This window comes from Acomys russatus, chromosome 21 (genome assembly GCF_903995435.1).
Source record: "Acomys russatus chromosome 21, mAcoRus1.1, whole genome shotgun sequence".
Classification (NCBI taxonomy): Eukaryota; Metazoa; Chordata; class Mammalia; order Rodentia; family Muridae; genus Acomys; species Acomys russatus.
Window position 1 is genome coordinate 45,549,384 of NC_067157.1, and position 25,243 is coordinate 45,574,626.

Consider the following 25,243-nt stretch of genomic DNA (forward strand, 5'->3'; position numbering starts at 1 on the left):
AAGCAAAGGAACTTTTAAAGGCAGCATAAATCACCCCCTTGTCCTCATGGAATGTAAGACAGTAATGAAGGTTACAGGCTTTCAAAACTGTCAGAGTTGAATCTGAACCTGTGCTTATCTACTCCCCAATGAAACCCACTGGCTCCTGAGAATTTTAAAGGTTTTTTTTTCCACCTGAAGAAAATGTGCAATGCTTACACAGTGCTAAGAGTGCAATAAACATTTTAGGTAGAGTCATTATTCTCGTTAAATAATTATTCATGCCATTAGCTCTTTTATAAAGCCAGTCGCTTCTGGTAGATTCTAAACATTGGCAGACCTGCATATCTTTATCAAAGTTTTAGTTAAGAAAATTATCTTAAAGCCACGAGTAATGGTGCACACCTTTAATCCCAGCACTTGGGAGGCAAAGGCGGGTGTATCTGTGTGAGTTGAAGGCCAGCCTGGTCTACAGAGTAAGTTTCGGGACTGCTACATAGTGAGACCCTGTCTTGAAAAATAAACAAACAAAAATCTTAACTTCATACTTTTAATTTTTTACACATGCGTACATGTGTATGTGTGCACATGTGGGTGCATCTAAGGCACATATGTAGAGGTCATATGACAAGGAGTCAACTCTCTCCTGCTTAGGTCCCAGGTGTCAAACAAACTCAGGCCATCAGACTGTTTCTACCTGCTGACCTTTCTCACTGACCCTTACCTTTATACTTTTAAAAGCTCACGTTATATGGACTGGAGAGATGTCCCGGGGTTAACGCACATACCGCTCTTCCAGATGACTCTTCTGGTTCCTAGCACCCATGTCAGGCAGCCTACACCTGCTTGTAAGTACAGCTCCAGCAGACCCAACTTTCACTTCTGGCCTCCCAGAGAACCTACACTCATATACACATGCCTACACACACACACACACACACACACACACACACACACAATTTTTTTAGTCACAAGATACATATAGTTTGCTATGCTTTTAAGTCTACCTGACACATCTACATGTAATTGGAATTTGTTTCTAACAGATCAAAGGGTTTTTATAGTGGAATGAATTCCTTCTTTCAGGGTGTTGATTTGGGCTGAGACGAGCTGGGGTTGATTTAATGGACAAAGCTCTGGTCTGGACTCCATGCTCATGTGACAATCAGCTGTGTGTCCAGAAACAAATGGCTGGTCTGATCTCAGCCTCTTCCACTATAAATAAGTCTAATTCAGAAAGCCCTGTCTGCAGATGACTGGCGATCGCATCTCCACCAGCCTCAGCTCTCAAGAATGTAGCCCAGACACAAGTGTGTCTTTTGAGCTGGCAAAATAGATGTTTCAAACACTAGACAGTAAACCCTGTGTCTTTACCCAAGAGGCCTGGGCTGTCACTAAGAGCCCATTTACCCTACACGTCGAAAATAAGCTTAATTACTTGGTTACATGCCCTACAGCAAGTAGAGGGGTAAGACTGAGGTGGGTGTGGCAGCACCAACAAGCCAGAGGAAAGAACTCCTCAAATGAGAAAAGTAAGAGTCCGGGCAGTGGTTCTCAGCCTTTCTAACACTGCGAGCCTTTAATTCAGTTCCTCACGTCATGGTGACCCCCGACCATAAAATTATTTTTGTTGCTGCTTCATAACTGTAATTTTGCTACTGTTGTGAATCATAATGTGAATATTTTTTGGAGCTAGGGGCTTGCCAAGGGGGTCATGACCCACAGGTTGAGAACGACTGTTTATGGAATGGGTGTAAAACTATTTCAATCATCCTGATAAATTTTATTAGAGAATTAAAGCCCAGCTATAACTTGTCTTTTCTCTATTTTTTTTTCAGAGTTAATTTTTTTTTTATTGTGTGCACAGGAATGCTTTGCCTACATATATGTATGTACACCACGTGCATGTGTGCCTGGTGCCCGAGGGGTGGTCAAAGCAGTGAGTCAGATCCTCAGGAACGGGAGTTACGGGTGGTTGTGAACTGCCATGTGAGTGCTGGGAACTAATGCTAGGTCCTCTGCAAGAGCAGTGAACATTTATAACTACTGCCATCAACCCGACCCCCACTTTCTGATGCACCTAAATAGGGAAAAGTGGTCACATTGTGATGGCTGCAATATCTAAAATATGTTGTCTGAGGCTCCTCTTTCATAAATAAAAGGAGGTTCTTTCATTAATTATTTTATTTAAAGAATTTTTTAGTGAGAGTAGACACATCTGAATGTTTTATCCCCCGCCCATGCCAGCGGTAAACACACTTACAATGTTGTGTGATCATCACTATTGTCCATGTCCAGAACTGTATTATCATCCCAGCCAGAAACTCTGGACCAACCAAGCAGTACCTCCAGAGGCTGGGAGGTCCCCGTGGGTCAGGGCGTTTACTCTGCCAGCACCAAGACCCGAGTTTGAATCACTAGAACCCACGTTCTAGAGGGGGTTGAAAAGAAAAGGAAGGGAGGGAGGAAAGAGAGAAAGGAAGGAAAGAAAGAAGAGGGAGCGGGAGCGAAGGAGGAAGGAAAGAGAGAGGGGAGGGAGAAGAAAGAGAGGTGGAGGGGGGAGAAGCTAGGCATGACCGTATGTGTGCCTGTAACCCTAACACTGGAAATGCGGATAGGAGGATCTCAAGAGTGCTGTAGCTAGCAGGGCTGGAATAGCAGGCTTCCAGCTCAGTGATTGACAGTCACAATTAGCAGTGATTGAGGAAGTCACCCACTATCCTGATCCAGTCTCAGAGCATACACTGAGGAGGTCATAAAGGAATGAAGAATGGATGCAGACTAAGTTTTTTCCATAAGTTGCCTTCAAAAGTGTGTGTGTGTGTGTGTGCGTGCGTGCACACGTGTGTATACGTGTGTGCATGTGGATGTGTCTGAGTGTTTAAGTGTGAGTATATATGTGTGAGCATGTGTATGTGAGTGTGTGTGTGTGTGTGTGTGTGTGTGTGTGTGTGTGTGTGTGTGAGTGAGTATGTGTGTTGGGAGAGGCCATTCTTTATGCTTTAAAATATTTCCTTTGTTATTTTTAACCAACATGGACAAGCAGTGCCCTGTCGCTGTAGGTCAGGCCTTCTGCATGCAGGTTGGTGATGTGAAATTGGAGCTGCAAAGTCCTTGCATTAATATTAATCTTCGTGGAAGTAATTTCAAATAGCCATCTATCATGAAAGTAAAACTACTTGTATTTTAATCAGGGGGATAATGAAACTAGCTCCGAGGTGGGGGAGGGCTGGGGTTGGGGGATTGGGGGGGGTTGGAGGAGGGGAGATCGAGGAGTGTGTCTTCTGTTTTCCAGCAGGCCTTGCCTTTGTGATTGCAGCCAGGCTTCCAGCAATCTGTAAGTGGGCCGAGGGCAGGGTGGGGCCCGTGAGCTAGCCTGCAATAAAGGCGGAGTTGAGCAGAGGGCCCCTTTTGTTCCATTTTGCACAAAGCAAGGGATAAATCACGCCCCCTGAGGTCTGTTTAAAGTCTGGACAATGGTGTTGCAAACGCAGAGAAAGGGTGGGAGTTAATCTACTTTTGATTAGAAAAGCACTTCTTTTCTGGCAGAGAGGTGGGAGTTGAGCGAGGGTGTGAGGAGAGTTAAAAGGAAGAAGCCCGGCTAGCAGCCTGCCTCATCTTCCAGAGAGGGCAGTTGTAAGAACTGGCCCCTGGACAAAGGAAGGAGCTCTGGAGGACTGTTTGAGCTGCCTTGAAATTGTGCACAGCTCCTGCCACTGACAGAGTGACAGGGCCTCCCTTAACCCTTGCCTTGCTGGTTCTCTTCACCCTGGTAGCCCAGGCTCACATTACAGGGACTCAATTCGGTCCTTCATGATCTATAAGCTAGGGCACAGGTCCTACCGTTGCCCACCCTTCTGTGTGAGAGTGAGAGCTCAGGAGAAAGTTGCCAGCTCTTGTGATCGCCTCTCGGGAGAAGGTCTGATGCACTGAGACACAGCATAGCAAAGGCCAGGGATTGAAGGATGAGTTAACTAGGTATTTTAGTTTGCTTCCTCCTGTTGCTGTGTTAAATACAAGAAACAAAATAACAAAAGTTAGGGCAGGGACTCAAGCAGGAAGCTGGGAGCAGAGAACATGGGAGGGGGGGCAAGGGGGTTACATTCCATTATTGTTCTTGTACTGCTCAGGAACACCTGTCCAGTGGTGGCACTGCCCATAGTGCACTGGGCCTTCCACATCAATCATTTAAAAAAAAAAAAAAAAAAAAAAAAAGTCTCACACATACTTGCCTACAGGCCATCTTGGTCCTCAGAACTTAGAGCCAGTATGACAGAGGCAAATAAACAGATGGCGAGAGAGGAGAGTGGATATGCTCACAGGATATAGTTTTCATAAGTGATATTTTGGGAGGTTATATGGATATCTATAGCAGCAATTCATAGTTGTTTGTTTGCACTGCTGAGATTGAAACCAGGTGTTAGCATACTGCCCCCCAGTCTGCCTAGCAACCTATGATGTCATTACCTACCTGCCACTAGGCATGCCCCTGCCCAGTATATAAAAAGACAAACCTACCTCATACCTCTCTCTTATCTTTCTCCTCTCTCTCTCTCTCTCTCTCTCTCTCTCTCTCTCTCTCTCTCTCTCTCTCTCTCTCTCTCTCGTGCCCCTACCACTATAATAAACTTCTCATATCTGTTGCCTGCCATCTTATTTTTTTTAAGCATTACACCAGGACCTTGTGGGTGCTAGGCAAATCTAGGCAAATGCTCTACCCCTGAACTATAATCCCAGCTCTAATTCTGTGATCTGAACAAAATTAGACTGCATGCTTTCCATATATAATTGCCATTTCCACCTTTTGCAAGACAGACATTTACTTGAGAACGAAGTGTTGCGCTTGGGGCCAGAGGCAGGGTTCACCATGGAAGGTTTTGTTCCCTGTGGTTCCAGGCACAATGTGATATTAACACACCCGTCTGCCAGTTGTCGCTTTCTAAGCCCTGAGGTATGCTGCTGACTGACCTCTTAATACGACTCCACAGCTGTAGCTCTTTTGTGGGAGCCATACAAAGCCAAACCTTCCGTAAGCTGACCGCCACAGCCCTGTGCTAGGTGTCTGGTATCTAAGTGGGGCTCTACACACAGTGGCTAGTGACAGTAGCTCCAGGGTGGCCTTCCTGGTCTCAGTTTCCTCTTCAACTGGGCAGACCACAGCTGCTTTTGGTTCAAAAGCAAATAAAACAATATTTACACACTGAAAATTTATAATAAGCTCTTCCTCTATACTCTCCAGTGCCACTGGTGTCAACAGAAATACTGAAGTACTTGCTACCAACCATCTATGGTAGGAAAAGGTCCTTCTAATTGTTGGGAAGACACAGCATAAAGAGCCCTGTTGCCATCTGTGTGACTCAGTAAATGGAAGCTTGAGCTATCCTCTTCCAACTTTTTCATCTTTCTAGATAATACTATCCAGGTAGTCCCTACTTTGGTGGCTGGTTGAAATCTTTTGTGTCAGGGTCAGAATTCCAAAAAATTCAGCACAAAGAGCACAAGGCTTTGTTTTTAAAGCCTGTGTCTACTCCACTGGATGAACTCTGAGAAAACACACTCAGAGAATTAGGCACGTTGTTGTTACCTGTTACGGACTTTGTGCACTAGTTGGGGAGGTGTTGGAATTTATGAAATAACTGATATGATCCATCACTTGCTAAGTTAAGCATATAATAACTGGTAATGTGAATGTGGAAAGGCCATCTCTCTTTGAATGGATCTTAACTCGGTCTTTTTATTTCAAAATTCCTAGAATTGATTTCTGAATAGGCTACAGGTCATTATTGAATGTGTGACCTTGGAGTGTTTTGCTTCTGAAATCACCAGTCATCTTTCAGCTCGTAAGCCATCCATTTGGCAACGTGACGTTCGGGGGCCCATGGAGAGAACTGGCGCACCGTGAAGGACAATATGAGAATATGTGTATATGGTCTGTGTTACACCGAGATGTTCACAGCGTCTATACGCTCCAGTATGAGACAGTGCAACACATACCAGTACACAGCGACACAATGCTTCGCATGCGGGTCCTGAGCCCCCATGTAGACCTGTCCACTTCAGTATGACAGCGCCTCCCTTTGACCAAGGCTGTGCCTTCCGGTGGTAGTGTTCCTGTCTTTGCTGTGGGGATCTCTGATCTTCAAGAGGAATGCCTAAGCCTTCAGCTTCAAAACACAAGAGTTCTCAGGCTCTTATAGAACTGTTTGGTTTTGGTTTGGTTTTTTGTTTTTCATTTCTGGTTTTATGAGACTTGAAAACTAGCACAGTACTGGAACCTTAGGTGGCTGGCAGGGGCAGCTGTATGTCATAGGAGCAGGCGTTCATGAGAAGGAAGAAAACGACTGCATGTGTGGGTCAGAAGACACAGTAGAGTTTGAGTGTTCAACAGTAAGAAGCCAAAAGCAGATTTGGTGGAGATTAGCTGATGACTCGTCACGCCAGGAGGGTAGTGTGCACGGACATCAGACAGCAAAGAGTTGGTTGTGTAAATGGGAGTGGCGGGAATTCATTACACCCTGTAGTGATCCTGGCACAGGGTAGGTGCCTGGTAAGTGAGGGTGGTTGCATTCGGTTGGTTCCTAATACAAACTACATTTAACCTTGAGGATCAACCAGCAGCAAAACTTTCCTCTTGTATAAAGCTGTGTGTTGAAGAATAAAGCCTTTGCTGTGGGAGGCAGGGTTTCAGCGATTGGCTGGCCAGCAGGGTCCTGGTGTGCACGTGACATCAGTCACGTCTTCTCTGAGAGGCCCTCGAAGCATAATGGAAACTGTCTATGTTTTCAGACAGGGGGGGGGATGAATAGTAACATCCAGGCAGGGTGTGGTGCAAATTAAAAGAGATAATGTGTATAAAGTAGGGTGTTGGTACCTAGTAGTAACTCTGAGAATAATTATGATAATGATGAATAGCCATGAATGGAAGCTAAAATTCTAATTATCTTATAATGTGCTCTTACTTTACTGGTTTGGGATTTGTTTCATTTTCCCTAAGTACCGTGATTCAATTGAGGCCAGTCGCCTTTGCTTGTGATCAAGTCAAATTAGCTTTTTATTCTCAGGTATTGCCAACACATCGCAACACATCCGTCTGTTACGTCCTCGGGCAGCCACGCTTTCTCATTTGAGGATATAGCCTTCTCTAAGTGCGTCTGCCTGTTTTCTTACATAGTTTGGTGCTGGGAAAGCCAAAATCAAATTTAAACAAAAGAATGCTATGTGAAATCAACCATGGGTGGAGGAAAGAATAAGAAGAGACAGAGGAAGGAAAGACAAGAGATGGCGAATCGGGCCAGGCAGTGGTGGAGCACACTTTTAGTCACCGCATTCAGGAGGCAGAGGCAGGTGGATCTCTGAGGTTAAGGATAACCTAGTCTACAGATTCTGTTCCAGGATGGCCAGTGCCACATAGAGAAAGCCTGCCTCAAAAACAAATAAAACAAGACAAACAACAATAACAAATAAACATAAATAAATTTTAATAAAAGAAGAAGGATGAGCCACAGAGAGCAGTTGCTTTTCCTCTCTGCTTACCTATGTCAAAGGGCAAAGTTAACAACACACTTGTTTTGAGGCACTCAATTGGTACATTGAGGACCAGGCGCTACCTTATTCTAGAACATGGAGTGTGTGTTCTGATGAGCCAAGTTGGTGAGGTTGCTTTTATAGACAGGAAAGGGCTGAGGAAAACAGAACAAAAGCAGGTTGTGTCAACGTTATGGTCCTCGTGGGTTTAAAACAAAAGGAGGAAGGATCCAGAGGGTCCTAGAAACCTACAAGAAGAACATTATGATGGGTTGATCTGGGCCCAGGGGTCCTGCTCAAACTATGGCACCAGCCAAGGACAATACATGCAGTAAACTTTGAACCCCTACTCAGATCTAGCCAATGGACAGGACATTCTCCACACTTGAGTGGAGAGTGGGGACTGACTTTCACATGAACTCTGGTGCCCCATATTTGACCACGTCCCCTGGATGGGGAGGCCTGGTGACACTCAGAGGAAGGATAGCAGGCTACCAAGGAGAGACTTGATACCCTATGAGCATATATAGGGGGAGGAGGTCCCCCTCAGTCAGTCATAGGCAAGGGGAGTAAAGGGAAAATGGGAGGGAGGGAGGAATGGGAGGATACAAGGGATGGGATAACAATTGAGATTTAATATGAATAAATTAATAAAATATATTTAAAAAAAAACAAAAGGAGGCCAGGTTCTATCACATATGCTGGGGATCTCCTGGTTCACTAGGAAGCTGGCTCCTAGTAGGAGTGACTCCACTCTGGTCTGCTCTGCTCTGCAGATGACTTGGGCCGGAAGCATGTCACGAACAACAGTGGACTACAGATTTGTTCTGATACCTGTCTAGCAGTGCCCATGGGGAGCCGGGTCCCATGCCTTTCTCTAGGGGATTCTGCTAGACACTCTAGTAGCCCATTTTGAAGGTCTTTTTAAAAATGCTATGTTAAACTCTGTCCAAAGGCATGTAGACTATCTCAGAAACGCGTTCCTCTTTTCTGTTGTTTTGTTCTGTTTTTCCATCATCAGTCGCTAGAAACATTATTAAAGGAATAGTTCATGGATAAGGGCGATCGTTGGCTCCTGAACAGCACTTCTCCACGGTGCTGGGCATCCACCCTCATTTTAACAAGAGCTTCTACACATGAGAATGTGGTCAATGTGCTTTAAAAACTCTTTAGGTACATTTTAGGGGCTGCGGTGCATGATCATATGTGTGCATATGGTAAGGCGAGTACATACATGTGTTTGCACATGTGTATAGAGGCCAGAGGTCAGCATCCATGTCTCCCTCTATTACTTTTCACCTTGTTTTTTGAGACAGGGGTCTCTAACTGAACCTACGGTTCATGGATTCCACTAGGCTGGATGGCCCATGAGCTCCAGTGATGTCTGCGACGGTCGTAAGAGGTGTATGGAAAGACTGGCACCCTGAGCATTAGAACTTTTAACACATTAGAGTCAGTGGCATATTGTGTCTGTTTTGTGCGCTACTGGGGAGGCCAGGGTGAGAGAATCACAAGCCTGGGAAATTAGCAAAACTCAATAACTACCCAAAGAAATGAAAACTTGCATCAACTTGCTCTGTGACTCTGTTTCTCTTAAAGGCTTTAGGAGAAAACCAATCCAAACATTCCTAGCTGTGGCACATGTCTTTCTACTCAGCGGGTCTGTTTTTAACAAAGCCCATGCTCCCCCCCCCCCCCCCCCTTTTCCAAGCTTTTCTGGGGAGAGCTGCTGGGCCCACTACCTCCCCACCTCCCCACTCCCACGGGTTTAGTGTCTTGGGCCCTCCCTGTGAGGGGACCGTAGCAACCTTGTGCAGGAGGAGAAAGAGACAGTAGAGCCCTGAGCAAGCACAAGTGTCATTTGTCACAGCCTGACTAGACAGCCATTCCTTGCATTTCTCACTGGTCTCATGTATTGAAAATGTTATAGAAAGTAAATGAGACTGAAACCTCCAGGTTTATTACTCTTTTAGCAAAACATCTCCAGTCCTTAACAGATGCCCACATATTGTCAATAGAACCAGCCTCTGTGCAATAGACTAGGAAACCTGAAATGAGACCTGACCTCATGTCACCCAGAGGAGCTGCCTCTAACTCTACTGTTGGGTGTGAACTACGCCCCCGCAACTCCCTCCCTCTTTCCCTTTTCTACGCATTCCATTGCCCCATTTTTGCTTCTGTCTTTCCTACTGTTTTTCTATCTATCCCCTTCTTTCTCTTCTGCTTCTTTTTCTTCTTCTCTTCCCTTTCTTTCTTTTTTCTTTTCCCTTTCCTTACAGAAAGATCTTTGTAGGGCCCCTCACCCACAGCGCTTTCCGCTCTGCTCTCCATGAATGTGCAGACTTGGTGCCACAGACCCAAGGCAGCACTGTCTCTATTGTGTCAGGTTTTGGTTTGGGCCTGATGGGGCAGCTGACAACCTACAGGCCTTCAACTCCCTTTGACAGTGTCTTCCTCCCACATAAGTATTGGATAGAGAAAGCGATGGACAGATATTGGCTTGCATATTAGACGTCTCCGACTTTATCTGCTAACCACAGCAGGAATTCTCACTGTAAGATTGCTTAGTGGCTTATTTGGAGGGGGGGAAAAAAGATTAAAAGTGTATATACTTTGAAAATGGACTTTCCAATACTCTCAAGGCTCTTTGTAAGTAATGCTTGTCATACTCAGATTGTTGTACTGTGACTTAAATTTTAAGTGTGTGTGTGTGTGTGTGTGTGTGTGTTGAGAACATACAGGGACAGGTATAGTATTATCATTATCGTTTCTGAACATTTTCCTCCCGTTACACACAGGACCTAAAGCATAGCGTGCACCCCCAGCCTTCACTGTATACAGTATAATAAAGTTATTGGGTGGAATCTTACAGTTCTAAGCTTCTTTTCCTTTCTGCTCCTTCCGGTGTCAACAGCCAGTCCATGGATGCAAAGGTGACAGATGATGGTTGGACAGAGCAGTCTCTCCACCCACCCTCCCGCTCCCATAGCTCCTTCTGATATAGCCAAGCACCTCAGCTGTTCCATTAACACAAATCAGTCAATAGCTCCTTTTAGTGTTGGATGGAGTTAGACATCCATTCCTGCCCAACTTCCCTAAGATTTGTATCAGGGAGAGGTAAAAGGCATCCGGGCAGGCTCTGTGCTTCAAGACCCTCCTTCCTTCTCACCTCCCCTTGTTGTAGAGGAATATCAACTCAGAACATGGCTGTTTTGGCAAGAGATCACATCCAAAGACCTTCTAGGTCTATGTGATCCAGCTGGATTACAAACACGCCTTTGACCCAGGAGACACAGGCAAACAGATCTGAGGTGAAGGCCAGCCTGGTATAGAGCAAGTATCAGGTAAAGAAAAGCTTAGATCCAGGCGTGGTGATGCATGCCTCTAATCCCAAACAAAGGTAGTTAGTTGGTAGAAGGAAGCACCCATGTTTGAAAGTGATGTCTAATTGAGTGGCATAAAAAGGTGATGAATCAGAGAAGATTTGACAGAATAAGGTACACCCAACTCACACGAGAAGAGAGAGGAAAGGGAAGCTACTTAAGAGGCAGCTTTTCAGAGAGAGAAGGCAGTTTTACCAGGACAATAACAGAGAGATGGGTTGCAGAGAGAGAGAACTCAGGTGAAGACAGAACAAGACAGAAAATGAGAAGAAGCCAGAAGATTAGAACAGATTGCTGAGTTAGTTTGAGGCCAAGCTGAGAAATTCCAAGTCAAGAGAGAAGCCAGATTAAATAAGTCAGCTGGGAGAAAAGTTTGAGCCAGAACAGCTGAGTTGAACTGAAACACACACACACACACACACACACACACACACACACACACACACACACACACAAACAAAAACAAAACAAAACAAGAAAGAGTGAGTTTATTAAGTAGTATCAGAGGCTGAAAACATTCTAGGCTTAGGTTAGAGTATACAGAGGCTAGAAGCTTCCTGGACTAGGCCTAGGTTAACAGAAGGAGGCAGTAAGCCTCCCAGACAACAATTGAGCCAGGAAAATAAAATTACTTTTATACCTCGGGGCCTGATCTTCATCAAGATGGACACTGCATTCCTCAGTACACAAAGTCTTACATCTCCAACACTCTTTACGAAACCTCTATTAGCAGGAGCTGTAAGATGCTCCTCCTAGGGCAGAGGACTCCTGAGTGGCTCTTTGCTGCTAGTGTAGGCTGCTGGTCTATTGAAATTGAAGTGTGCTGGCCCTGAGATCCCCTAAAGGCACTGTCTCATGAGCAGCCACTTGCTGTGGTCTCTGACCCTGAAACACAGAATGAGCGTTAGCTCCAGCTCTCTGTCGATGGTCCCTAAGATGGGTGCTCAAATCTTGACAGATGGGCCAGAGCTCTTATAGCCAACTATTCACTGGGAACTCCTGTCCTGGTGATTCCTCGGAGAGGTCTTTCCAGTCATCACAACCTTAAGAGGTCAAAGACCAGTGTGCTCTCTCCACCGCAGACCAATGTTACCTTCTGTTCCCATTTCCTCAGAGAGTGAAGGTGGTGACCAAGTGGGGATTCAGCCAGAGGCCTGTGGCTCTAAGGCAGTCTTATCAGGCATGCCATCACAGGACATGCTATGCAGAGGGCAGTGCCTACAGAAGAGAAGCTTGGCTCCTGATTAAAAAACGGTATACAAGTCTGAGCCATGCAAAGCCCTACTGTCTGCATGTGGTAGGTCAAAGATAGGTCTTGTCTCCTCCTACCACAAACCCTCAGAGATGTCAGAGAATATTTTGCCTTGGTGTGGAGAAGTCCCCGGCCTGTCAGAAAGGCCTGTAGCTACCCTACTGTGGCCTCTGCAGGCCCAGTACCTGAGAAAAAGTAAAAGGGAAGATAAAAGACAGCAGATGCCTAGGACCATAGCCCAGCCGCCCTCTTGCAATTACCCAACAAAAGAACAAAAAAAGAGTCGTGTGTACCCCAAGGCATGTTCCTATCTGCCTGGATATTGTGTCTCTCCCTCTTTCCTCAGGGACTCAGCGACCTCCCCCACTTCTCTGTGAAGCCTCTTGTTCTGTTATTGAAGTTTTTAGGGAAGGCCTCAGAGCTGGCAGCCCTGACAAGCTAGGTTCCATTACCTGTCCCCAGCATGGCAATTAAAGAGACAAGTCACAGTGAAAAGCTGAAAAACTAATCCTTGTTCAATAACGGGGCACGAGGAAGAACAAGTAAAGGAGTCCAGTGGCTCCAGTCCACCGTGGAGCATGAGGGGCACCCGGTATGCATAATGAAACAGGCGCTGCTCTAGGTATGTCTCTGCCTATCACTGACTCAGCCTTTAAATAATCACCTCTGGGAGGCAGGTTCCACCTCTGACTGGCATCAAGACTTCAGCCTTTCTCTTGCCCTCACTGTGGAATTTCAGCAAAACTTGGGTCTTTAGAGTCCATTGTTTTTTCAGTAGTCTGGTAGCACAAGTGTCTCTCTCTCTAAAAAGATCTTTCTTGCCAAGGGTTCCAACCCCTTCCTGGACTTGACCCCTTCCGCCTTTGCCTATGATCCCTTCTGTACTGAGTATGTGGGTCCCTCTCTAGTGGACATGTATGGGCCATTTAGCCAGAGCGATACAGGACCTGTCTGCCTATACTGCCTCTTCAGCTAGCCAGCGAGGCAGATCCTTCGAGGAAGGGATCCTGTGTCATCAGTTCGTACACTCCTAGCTTGTAAACTAGAGCTCGGCACTCACTCTTATCGTCCTCAGAAAAAGCAGGAGGAAGGACCGGCTGGGTGGAAGCATGTGTGCTTTTGCACCATAAATCAGTATACAAATACAGGCCATTCCGTTTCTGTGGCATCCCAGCAGTAACAGACGGTGGTGGCACACGACGGCTCCTGGGAAATGGAGAAGATGCTTTCTCTAAAATAAAGAACATCACCACCAAGAAGAACCAGGAAAACTATATGAGCTCTGTCAAAAGAGTAGGGTGCAAAGGGGTTACAGCAAAAGCTGAACCCGAAACCACCACAGAGGTGCAGCAAAGTATGAGCAAGAGGATTGGGAAAGAAGTTTCCAGTGTCCTTCGTGCAATGGATTACATCTCCAGTAATGTGCTAAGCAGGCTATAACATTTTAAACATGATCTCACAGAAGAGACCGGATGAAGGAGCCATTGACTAAATGTCATCAAGCACATTGTAGAAATCGTCCCAGGGATCTCGGTAGAACTAGAGTATCCTTTTGTGTGTCTTTGTAGCATGATTTTCTAGACTAGGATTTCTGTAGCTGCCATTTGAGTGTGTGTGCGTGTGTATGTGTGTGTGTTTGTGCACATGCACACACAAGCACATGAAAGAACACCACATTATAGCTTGTCACCCATTATTGCTTTTGTAAAATAATTAAACAGGAAGTAATAAGAAATGCCACTTGCAAGGTTGGAGGGGTGGCTCCATTCCTGGTACCCGTGTGGCAGGTCCGGGGAGGATCAGACACCCTTCATTGACTTCCGAGGACACCAGACATAGACATGATGCACAGACATACATGCAGGCAAAGCACTCATACTCATGAGATTAAAAAAAAATAAACATTTTTTAAAAATATACCAGTTACAAAAACAGATTAATTATAAGAGCCAACAGCCAGTCAAACTCATGGTCAAGTGTCAATGTTATTTATGTCCTCCAGGTTCTGTCCTTACGTTATTGTGGGTCAGAAACACTTTTTAAACTGTCTCCTAGCCACTCCCACACCAAGTTAGCCTCTACTTTGATATTTTGAAATAAAAGGGCAGAGAACAGTCATGTGCAAACCACGCAATGAAGATGATCTTATGGCCATAAACTACTTAAAAACTAGATACCTTGAAGCAAAATTTAAAATGGCCAAAGGGAAGCTATTTGAGTGATAGAAAGTTCTCTGTTTGCTCCCACCCTGAAGCAGAGGGAATTCCTTCTAAGCCTGGAGTTCTTTGCAGTGTAGGCATCTTCTATGGCTGGGTTGGTTGTGAGCTGTATAATAGCCATAGGTGCTGACTTAAAGCCAGTGAAGTTAATAAGCGGTGTGATTGGCTCTCGGAGTCCACTGGTGGCCTCACTCTGTCATTTGAGCACACACTGAACTGTTATTAGGCCGAGTTCCCAGCCTCTCATTTTGGCTTCGGATGATGACAGCTGCCAAGGCAGCACACGCTACACTAGCTTCCAGTAACTGGCTCATGGTTAACGTCCCCTACTTAAAAGACTTAATTATGGTCAACGCGGAGAACAAGTTGTGGCCATATGACTTTGATCTGTTATCTAGAGTGACCTAAAAAAAAAAAAAAAAAATTGGACTCCTAATGGCCTCTTTTCTCAAAATGTCAAAGAGGCAAGCAGCTTTTAAAATGCAGGGTCTCTGCCATGAACTCTTGGCGTTTCAAAGCACTTTCCATCCGAGATTTGTTGAAAAGAGGGTCACAGGCTTTATCTCTAACCCCAGATGAAATTCTTCATGGCCTTTTAAACTGGATTTTTCATTCACTTCCTGCTGCAGCCAGTCATGTGACTGTAACATCCAGTCACCATCCCAGTTGTACCTCCCAGCCTGATGTGTTGGTACGGGCCAAGGTCTCTCGTTCAAATTCTTGAATTTTACATATAAAGCGTCCCTTTAAAATGGGCCTAACTAGCTGGTCGATGGCGGTGCATGCCTTTAATCCCAGCACTTGGGAGGCAGAGGCAAGTGGATCACTGTGAGTTCGAGGCCAACCTGGTCTACAAAGTGAGTCCAGGACAGTCAAGGCTACACAGAGAAACCCTGTCTCGAAAAACCAAAATAAATAAATAGGCCTAACTAGTTAGGCTCAGTGGTTAAGACCACTTGCTGCTCATCCAGAGGACCCAGGTTCAGTTACTAGCACCTATTTTGGGAAGCTTACAACTGCCTATAACTCCAGCTCTAGGGAATCAGACATATCTGGCTTCCTTGAATACCTGCACTTGTATAGAGTATACACACACACACACACACACACACACACACACACACACACACACACGTATAAAAATAAGCATAAAGATCTTTAAGTGCCTAATGACATACTAAGCTACTATCAAATATAAATATTTGATGAAGTTGAATATTAGACCACTTTTATGTACCACGTGTAACTTAGCAGAAATATTGTTTGGTTTGGCATCTGTTTGAGGAGGGCACACCCTGGCGTGTGTGTGTGGAGGTCAGAGAACCACTGGTGAGAGTTGGTTCTCTCTTTCCAGCACGTGGACCCTTGGGAGGGAGCTCAGGTCATCAGGCTTGATCATGGGGGCCTTGACCCACTGACCCGTGCCGCCAGCTCTCAGGGAGTGCTCTTTGATAAAAGTGCCGGGTGTATATCTTGATCTAAACGTACTAGAGCTTCAGGTCCGCCATGCTTAGCTGCTCTCGGCTGGACAGGAACTCCTCTGCACGTACACAACGTCCTTATCATCGTCCCACTCGTGATGATGGTAAAAGCTTTGCTTGGGGGGTCAGGGGAGTCAATGGAACCTTGTGAGCCCGCTTTCCTATGAGATGTTCTAGGAAGGGAGGGAGGGAAAAGACTTGCATAGAAAGATGATAAAGGTCACGTGTGGCAATACTTTTAGGAGGAAAGGACCAGAATGAAGGCATTTTTGTGTGTAGACAGTGACCCATGTGTCCTACTTCACACAGCTAACGACAAAGCCCATGTTTTATTACAGAAAGCACAAACAGTGAGGATGGATGTGGCTTAGGGGAAGGCATAGGGAGGGAACTAGCCTCTGAGGTATGTGATGTCCCAGCTTCTCCTCACTGAGCTCTTCTGCACACCATCTCCCGTGTTGCTGGAAAGTGGGACACAGCAGGGAGCTGGGCTCTGTGGTCCCTGTTACTGTGCACCCTCAAATGCTGCAGCATACCTGCCCCTCCCCCACTTGGGAGGAAGCAGAGCTACAATGTACAGCCTTGGGGAGGGACTGGATTTATTTATTTATTTTCATTTTACGTTATTTCAGCTGCTTTCGCTTTTTCCTGTACTCTGTCCTTGCTTCCTACTGAGTCCGCTCTTCAGCGTTGCTGGGAGACCGAGTAGTGAACTCCTAAGCACAGGAAGAGCAGAAAGCAGTCTCCCCTCAGCAATCCAAACAGCTTCTGGGTTGCATCGGTTTAACCCTCTGTGGGTCTGGCTGATATGGGATGTATTTGAGATCAATTTAAATGTTCAGCATGTAAAATTATTTCCATTCCCCAGCTCAGTAATATAACAACACTTAACAAAAGTGAGTGATGTGGCCATTTTTAAAACCTTCCCAAATCTGGTTCTCTATGTAAATATCTGGTGCCTTTATTCCTTAAACGCTTATCTAAAACAACTCTGCCACAGTTTGAATTTTTATTTCCAGTTTCCCACCTATATAAATTTCAAATGTGTATGAGAGTACATGGGGAGGTCAGAGGTCAGCCTTGAGTGTTGTTCTTCAAGTTCTGTCTGTTTTGGTTCTTGAGACAGCATCGGTCATTGGCTTGGGACTAGAACATCAGGCTAGGCTGGCCAATGGGCAAGCTCCTGTCCCCACCTCCCCAGTACTGGGATTACAAGCGCATGTCACCATCATGCACTTTTTCGTGTTGGTTCCAGGGCTTGAGCTCAGGTTGTTTACACAGCAAGCACTTTTCAACTGAGCTATCTCCCGAGACCCCTGATTTTTTTCTAAATCCCTCAAAGACACAGGAAATGATAGCCTCCTCAAACAATGAAAAGATCACTAACTGGGATCAGCATCCATAGAGTTACCCTCTGATGGTTTGCGGGGTTGGGGTGGGGGGTGGAAATCTTTTAATGTAGGCCACACTCTTTCTCCTTGCTACAACTACCTGCTCTTTAATAGGTAAGTGTTGTACTCATTAATGAAAGCACACCTGCCTGTGCTCCATGGTAGAGGTAATAAATGCACTAGTATCGTAGTTATTTGAAATCGATGCCAGTGATTCATCTTGCATATTAATAATGTCCTGGAAAATGTCCTAAGGCAACCTTCTTATTGATTTCACAGGATTACCTCGCGTGCATCCAGGACCAAACAGTGCTCCCTCTGGGGACTGAAGACAGGGCTGCTCTCTTCGGAAACATCCAGGATATCTACCACTTTAATAGGTAAGTCGACGTTCAAAAGGGTGTTCTCGCAGAAGAGCGCTATAAATCCTCTCAGTTCAGCACACCTAAGAAATTTTTGCCCATAATCCTTGGTTCAGCTTCATAAACGTTGCCCCTCTCTCCTTTCCTGCCTTTGAAACGAGCCTCAACTCCCTGGTAGAGCATTGACCTCTTTTGTCCACAATGGAACGCAAGCAGGACATCCAGCCGTCGCACTAGCTTGGTCTCCAGAATCTACCTCCATGTGGGACTTTCAACATGCTTTCTTCTGCCTAGAGGGTAATCTGAACACAAGAGATAGTCAGTAAAGCCTTTACATTATAACAATATCTCCATTTCACTAACAATCAAGCATTTCAAATTATTACAATATTCTTGCATTTATTTGTGTGTGTGTGTGTCTGTGTGTCACAGTAAGAGAAAACCTGAAGGAATTATTTCCTTCCAGAGAAGGAACTTAAGTTGCCAGGCTTTGGCAGCAGGCACATTTACCTGCTACGCCGTCTTGCCACTCCCAGTTCAAATAACTTAATTCTCATATGCATTAAGTAGGTCCTAGACAGTAAGCGATAGCAGTAGCCTAGAAAGTTATACTTGTAACAAAGACTGGACACTGCAGGACGTGGAAACAGATATATAAGCTATTGTCATCATCTGTAGCACAGCTTGGAAGACACAGAGGCAGTCTAAGCGCACAGGCGGTGGTGTTCATCATTCTTCTGGACCATGTGGGAGGTGTTCACCAGGAAATGCCCCCTACTGTGGTTGCAGTGGAGCTCTTAGCTGACATACCCCAAGGACCAGCTCAAGATGCACCAAGCACTAAAACACTACTCCCATTGGAGGTGGCCATTTGACACAGCGACCTGCCATTAAAAAACTGCATCACCCTCTCATTCTGACTTAACAAGATACTACAAGCGACATCCTACTCCTCTTTGCCTATCCGAGCCACTAAAGATGAGCTTCTCAGAGGCAGGGTCCCCACCTCCTTTGCCCCCTTGGGTCCTTGATATTTAGCACCAGCCTGGCTTGTAGGAGGCAGGGTCCTCCAGGTCTGACAGTCTAGCTCATAGAAAAGACCAAGACTACATCAGGGTTTTACTCGCTTGACCTTGCAGACTCTGAGAACCATTTTGTGTCTTCTGAGCCCAGGCTTCTCCTGAGCTACCCGCTGAAGCACCTGAAAAGCTCTCCTTAAAAAACATAACGAGGGTATAGAGTTGGTAATTGCTTGCCGAGGATACCCGAAGCCCTGGGTTCCATCCTCAGCACCAAATAAAACAACAGGTGATGGGTTCACCTGCGGAGGCAGGAGGCTCAGAAGCGGAAGGGTCAACCTCAGCCACAGCATGAGTTCAAGGTCAGCCCGAGCTATACGACACCATCTCTCAAAACAAACTACCAAGCAATAGCTGGTTCTAAATGGGATCATACCCCTCTTTTAGAGGCTGAGGGATTTATAAAAGGGGGACAGAAAGGTTGTGAGACCAAGAGGTGGTGGATGACTCCAGAAAAACACACAATGGAGCTAATGCACACATGAACTAACAGAGACTATGGCAACATGCACAAGACCTTCACAGACTCAAGTCAGACAAAATCCCAGCATGTAAGGGAAGTGGCCATGAAGCCCCTCACCAAGAAACTGTTTGTAATTGATATTTGCTGGAAGAGGGGGAAAAAATCAGTTTTCTTCAATGGAGTGACACTGGGTATAACAACCAGACGCCAAGGTGGACCTGGTGCTTAAATAACATGAACTTGGTTGGGTAGGGAGGTGACATGGAGTCAGAGAGGAGCTGTGGGAGAGAGAAAAATCTGATCAAAATATACTGTATGAAATTCTCAGAAAGTACGTAAAAACATTATTTTTTTTTAAAGCAAGATCTGAACCCTACCTTCTCCATAAATTGACTTGTTGGTCTGGGAGGGGGCTACAGCCTCAGAATGGTCCAGAAGGCCCTCAAGTGTTTACAATGTGGAGTTGCAGCAGAGAAACACTATCTAGATACATCAGCCCAGGAATAAGATGCCGAGAAAGACATGGAAAGCTGCGGAAGCCACATCCTCCTTGGTGATGTGTTGGTCTTAATGCAAGCCCCTATTTAGCAATTCTGTGAGTCCCTGGACAGCATCACTTCCCACTGTGACCCAGAAAGACGCTGGGTGCTGCGAGGCCCTTGACCTAGCTCTTCTGTGGTTTAGCCCCAAATTAAGAGAAGTCCTGGTAGAGTGTTCCTCGTGTCAGAGGCCAGGCAGCTCTAGAGGCATCTTCCTTTCATACAAGTCACTGGGCTTGCTCAGCCACGTGCCCTCCTGCACAGCAGAACCCTGCTCTCCAAGCCCTTTATGAACACTAGGAAGCTATGGCTGACTTCAGGAGGTATGTTTCACTCCTTGGAATTGTAAATGTTCACTTGTCTCCTAGTCTAAAGAAAGAGAAAGGTGAGTTAGCAAGAAGGGACTCGGCAGGGAAGTCCACTCTACAAAAACTGATGCCTGGATTCCTGAATCCATAGTCCATCCTTTCCTGTTAGATGTCCGTTGACCTTGAAATCCATTGCTGTCCAAAGTATACCTGGGCCAGAATAAAGGAATGGCCTGCTGATGGTGTACACATAAGGCGTGGGTGAGGTCCTAGCCATCGTGTTGATGCCAGTGGCTTCTGTGATCGTGCACAGATTTATGTATTCACTGTTCATGCAGTGCCTTAATCCCCTTAGCTTCTCTGCAAGGTGGAGAGAAGGCAGTAAGACCCAGTAAACTTCCTATGTGAGGAATCAGCCTTTCAGATCAGGAGGTCCTCTGCTCAAGGCTATAGCACTAGTTGTGGGCCACTTCTGTTAATTTCTAACATCTTCCTTGGTTTTGAAAAATATCTGTTGTTTTAACTTCACTGTTGAGTTGCCATGGCTTTGTGGGTTAGTTGTTTGCTTGCTTATTTGTTTGGGACAGGGCCTCACTAGGTTATTGCAGGCTGACCCTGAACTCGCTATGTAGCCCAGGCTGTGCTCAGATTCACAGCCTTCATGTGGCAGCCTCCATTGCGCTGGAGTTACATGGCTTTCAATCCCATGCCCAGCTACATACAGTAGAATCATCTCTTTTGCCCCCATTTGTTTTTTATTTCCATTTTCTTATATGGAAAATCTAAATTTATAGTTTAAATAGCCCTGTGGCTGTTACAGTCTGTTAAGTAAGAACATTAATGTGACCTTTTATGTCACCACTCATGAATCTTTAATAATGTTCCAATTGATTTTCAAGATGCAACTGTCCAGCTAATGATGATGGAGCTTTAAATAGTAGACTCTAAAGTTCTCTTGTTAAATTTAATTCTAGATTTTTCAACAGAGTTATCATATTGTGTCCAACTAGGTAAGACTTTAAAATTAAAGGGGGTGTGCTATATTAGCCTGAAAAATCCAGACAAAAGGGTTTGTTTTTCCAAGACATATGGATTGAGTATCCCTAAATAGAAAATCCAAAATGCTCCAAATTAATTTCTACTGGCACCAGTGGAAAATTCCATATCTGATGTCATGAAATATGTCATAATCACAATACAGACCCACTGAAAACTGTGCAAAATTACATTCAAACTATGTATATCAGCTGCAGATGAAGCAACAGAACTCTATGTTTCAACCTGGGTCCCATTTCCAAGATACTGCACTGTGTCTGTGCAGATATCCCAAAATCCAAAAACACATCTGATGCCAAACACATGGGTTATAGAACAATGACATGCATTTCTAAAACAAAGAAAAGTAGATAATATACTAAACCCAGTTTTTTTGTACCATACTTAATTTTACATGTTTTTAAAAAATTTTTTAAATGTATTAAAAATCTCACTGAAAGCCTTTTTTTTTTTTTTTTTTTTTTTTTTTTTTTGCCCTTCTCCATTGTCATTTTGCACTGTACAAGTTGGTGCACTCTCATGCTGGTAGACCAGTTCTCTAGCATGGCAAGGGGAGAGAAAGCTGGAATTGAAATTGCCAGATTCTGTGGCATAAACGTTCCTATCATGTATCGTTGTCTCATATATTACAAATCAGAGAAACAAGTGTCCTAGATGGCAAGATTCTTCACTGAAGGGAGAATGAGAAAGATGCAGAATCAGTTAAGATAGATGATCATACATCACTGCAACTTACAATTCAATATGGTGCTTCATTCCCAATCTGAGTCTGTTTGCTCGCCTGTTTCATTTTATTGTGATGATAGTGCCCATGTTTCTGCGGATGAAGCTCACGCACACTGCACATGTATGTGTTCCACCACCAAGCCTTGGGGTAGTTTTACCATCATTACATATATATTTATTTCCCTTGGTTCAGGCACTGCATACAGTACTGTCAAACTCTTACAGATTGTTTTTTCACTCAACATCATTTTTGAGCTCTAGTGTTCTAGTTGTGTGACCGCTGTGTAACTTTTCCCAGAGTGGCTCTACATTTTGCATTGGGCCAGTTGCAATGAGAATGTTTTTTTTTTTCCCTTGCTGGTCACTTATATTTCTTCTGTGATTTTTCTGGCCATATCCATTGGCCAGTCTCATGATTCTTCTCGTTGCATTATAAGAACTCTTATAATTGATAAATTCTATGGACCATGTAATGAGACATGCCTTTTAACTTTAATGTGGCTTCTAAGAAGCAAACTGTTCAATCCACAACACAAAATACCCTTTTGAAAGTAGGACACTTTGGGCTTGAGTTTAAAAATTATCTCCTATTCTTGAGTGATAAGCTTTTTTTTTCCCATAGACTCCTAAAGTTTGCTTTTTCACACTTGTTTTTAATCTGCCTGAAACTGGTGGTGGTACAGTGTTGGACAATAGACTTAAGCTCTGATTTCACATGTCTAGCCAACGGTCCCAGCACAACTGATTGAAATACGCAAACTCTCCACGCTAGGTTGCATCTTCTGTCTTTTGTATGCCAAGTTTCCATTGGGGGTGTGGCTCTGGTCTGATCTCTGAGTCCTCTTTAGTGTACTTTTCCAACTGTCCTGGTGCCATGATGCCTTCATTGTTGAGTCCGGTTTGCTTCCTTCAACACTAATTTAATTGCTCTTGACTTAGCCCTATCAAGTGGTTTTGGTGTTATTGTTTGTTAGTTTTTCAAAATTCATGCAATACTCTGTTGGTATTTTTATAAATCTGATATCAAAAATGCCATCTTTACGTGACCAGGTCATCCCATCTATAGCTGTATGTCTCTTTGGCCAATTATTTATTTGCATATTTATTTTTGAGACAGAATTTCATGTAACCCTGGCTGGCCTAAATTCACTGTATAACCAAGGATGACCTTGAACTCCTGATCTTTCTGCCTTCACCTCCCACATCCTGGAATTCCATATGCACACCTGGTCCCATCTACCTTTTAAAACATCCCGGAAAAATATTTAACAGATTTTCTCCCACATGAAAACATGTAGCTTTAAAAATTAATCCCTAGAGACCTTAAAATACTGACATTATGTTGACTTTTTTTTCAATTTGTAAAAAATTAACTATGTAGTATCAATTAGGAATGTTTTTTATTCTTACATAAGTTGTCATGTCAAAGGAACTTTCCAGCCTTCCCCGTGATGTCTAACAATGGCTTGTACATGCTTCTAGAATTCTATGCAGTCACTCTGAAAATGACATGAATTGTTTTGTTGACTTTTTTAGTTCTTCTTCCCTTTAGGGCTTTTTCTTACCCCACTGCTTTGAATCGACCTTCTTCCACAATGTCACACCCTTATCTTCATTTTGACATCATCAGAAACATCTCTGGACTTATGAATTAAGTATACTAAAATTTAGAGAAACACCTCTCCATTTTGCTGGAGTTTATCAGAATATTGTGCACACTGAGCACTGTTGAAAACAGCTTTAATAAACAGCAGGTTATTTTACTCCTGCGCTTATTGACTGAACTGTATTGGTAGACGTTCTGACTTGAGCCACACACCTATATCACTACCAGAATGAGCTTCCCGTGCCCGTGGTGCTTCCTGTGTTCATAACTGAGGAGCTATTTTATGCTCAGAAAGGATGAGGACACTTTGTCTTTCATTGCCCTCCCTTTCTCTTTTGATGCGTCACGAGATTTGAATGGTTTAATCCCTTGCCGTGAAATGCCACTGAGACTTCATCCTGGTCTGCTTTTTAGTGGCCACATCTCTTACTGTATAAACCTGAAATTTAAGGCTCTGGTTTGGTGTCTGGAATAAATCTCCAAGTGGTCAGAAACTAGGTTAGTTAGAAGAAACCACTTGGGCCCAATGATTCCCAAGCTTTGAAAGGAGAAAATTGTATTACCCACCAAAGGGAAAATGCCAGTGCTCTTGGAATAGAGAAAACTTGTCCAGACCTTAACGTGAATCTCTTTAAGGGTGAAGCAGGAGGAAACGCATGGATAGGATTTTTATATCTAAATTGCTTCTTGGCAGATTAAGATCATCAGGCTCAAACCGTTTTCCTTCTGCTTCAGTCAGTACACCTGTGTGTTGAGCCTTTACTCTGTGAAAAATGCTGGACCCGGTCTTATAGCTCAGACATGAATGACACCGTTGTAGAGCAGGGCATTAAGTCATGCACTCCAGGAATGAACAGGATGCTCTCAGAAGCTCGGGACCATGCAATTAATTTTGCTTAAGGGTCTAGTGAAATCTTCACAAAATAAGATAAAGATGTCTTAAGTCCAAAAATTAAAAAAAAATATATATATATATATCTTTGGGCTGTGCTTTTTTTTAAAATAGATCATTTTAATGCAATGTAATGATTCATTAGAACACATAACAAGGCAGAGAGAGGTGAGACAGTTGCCTCTTTTGTATATTTTCAGCCTAGCACAGTGACTCTCAGGTTTGTGCAATGGTGGGAATCCTTTTATGCACAGGTTTCTTCCTGTCAACTGGAATGAAAGGCTTACTGTATCTAGCAGTGGGTGCCAGAACACCCAGGGTTAAATAGAGAAACCCTACCTCAAAAAAGCAACACAAAACAAACCACAACAAAAGCCTAATGTATCGCTGAGCGTCACGTGCTATTTTCCAGTCTCATATGCACATGCGTCTCTGTGGAAGCTAAACATTAAAATGGCTTAGTTAGGTAGTGGGGAAAGGAAGTGTTGCCTGGAGCCTATGCCAGGCAGAAGAGGAGAGGCAAGTTCCTGACCCTTCAGCATAAAGCAGTGTGACCTTGCAATCATTACACAGTTCCTGCCTTTAGGTTCACAGCAGTGGCCAGAGAAAGCATCACATACAGTATGCTCTTGAGGGCGAACAGAGCTACTGCTGTCTGTCCAGTACGACGAGCTCAGAGGCCTGGGCTCAAGAAAAATGATTTTTTTTTTTTGGTTCGTGATCACATTCTAAAGAGAAGAGAGCTGTCTGAGCATAGTGATGTATGCTTGTAAGCCCAGCACTTGGGGAGACAGAGGCAGGTGGATCTCTATGAGTTCGAGGCCAGCCTGGTCTACAAAGCAAGTCCAGTCTAGCCAAGGCTGTTATAATTAATAACTCGGGGGGGGGGGGAGAATTTAGACAAGATCCTGAAAGAAAGATGGTTACCATCTGACTTTAACTCTGAAAGAAATCTTGGACACTCCATCTTCTGGAGTGTGGGT

At 44.4% G+C, this 25,243-nt stretch overlaps 1 protein-coding gene across 6 annotated transcripts in view; it reads left to right on the forward strand.

Annotated features, from left to right (window-relative positions):
• Plekhg1 (pleckstrin homology and RhoGEF domain containing G1) overlaps window positions 1–25,243 on the forward strand; it is a 151,810-nt gene that overhangs the window by 79,878 nt on the left and 46,689 nt on the right. For all 6 annotated transcript variants that reach the window (XM_051164614.1, XM_051164616.1, XM_051164612.1 and 3 more), the window contains exon 3: window positions 17,509–17,609. In XM_051164614.1, the coding sequence (XP_051020571.1) occupies window positions 17,509–17,609 (101 nt within the window). The remainder of the gene's footprint in view (window positions 1–17,508; window positions 17,610–25,243) is intronic.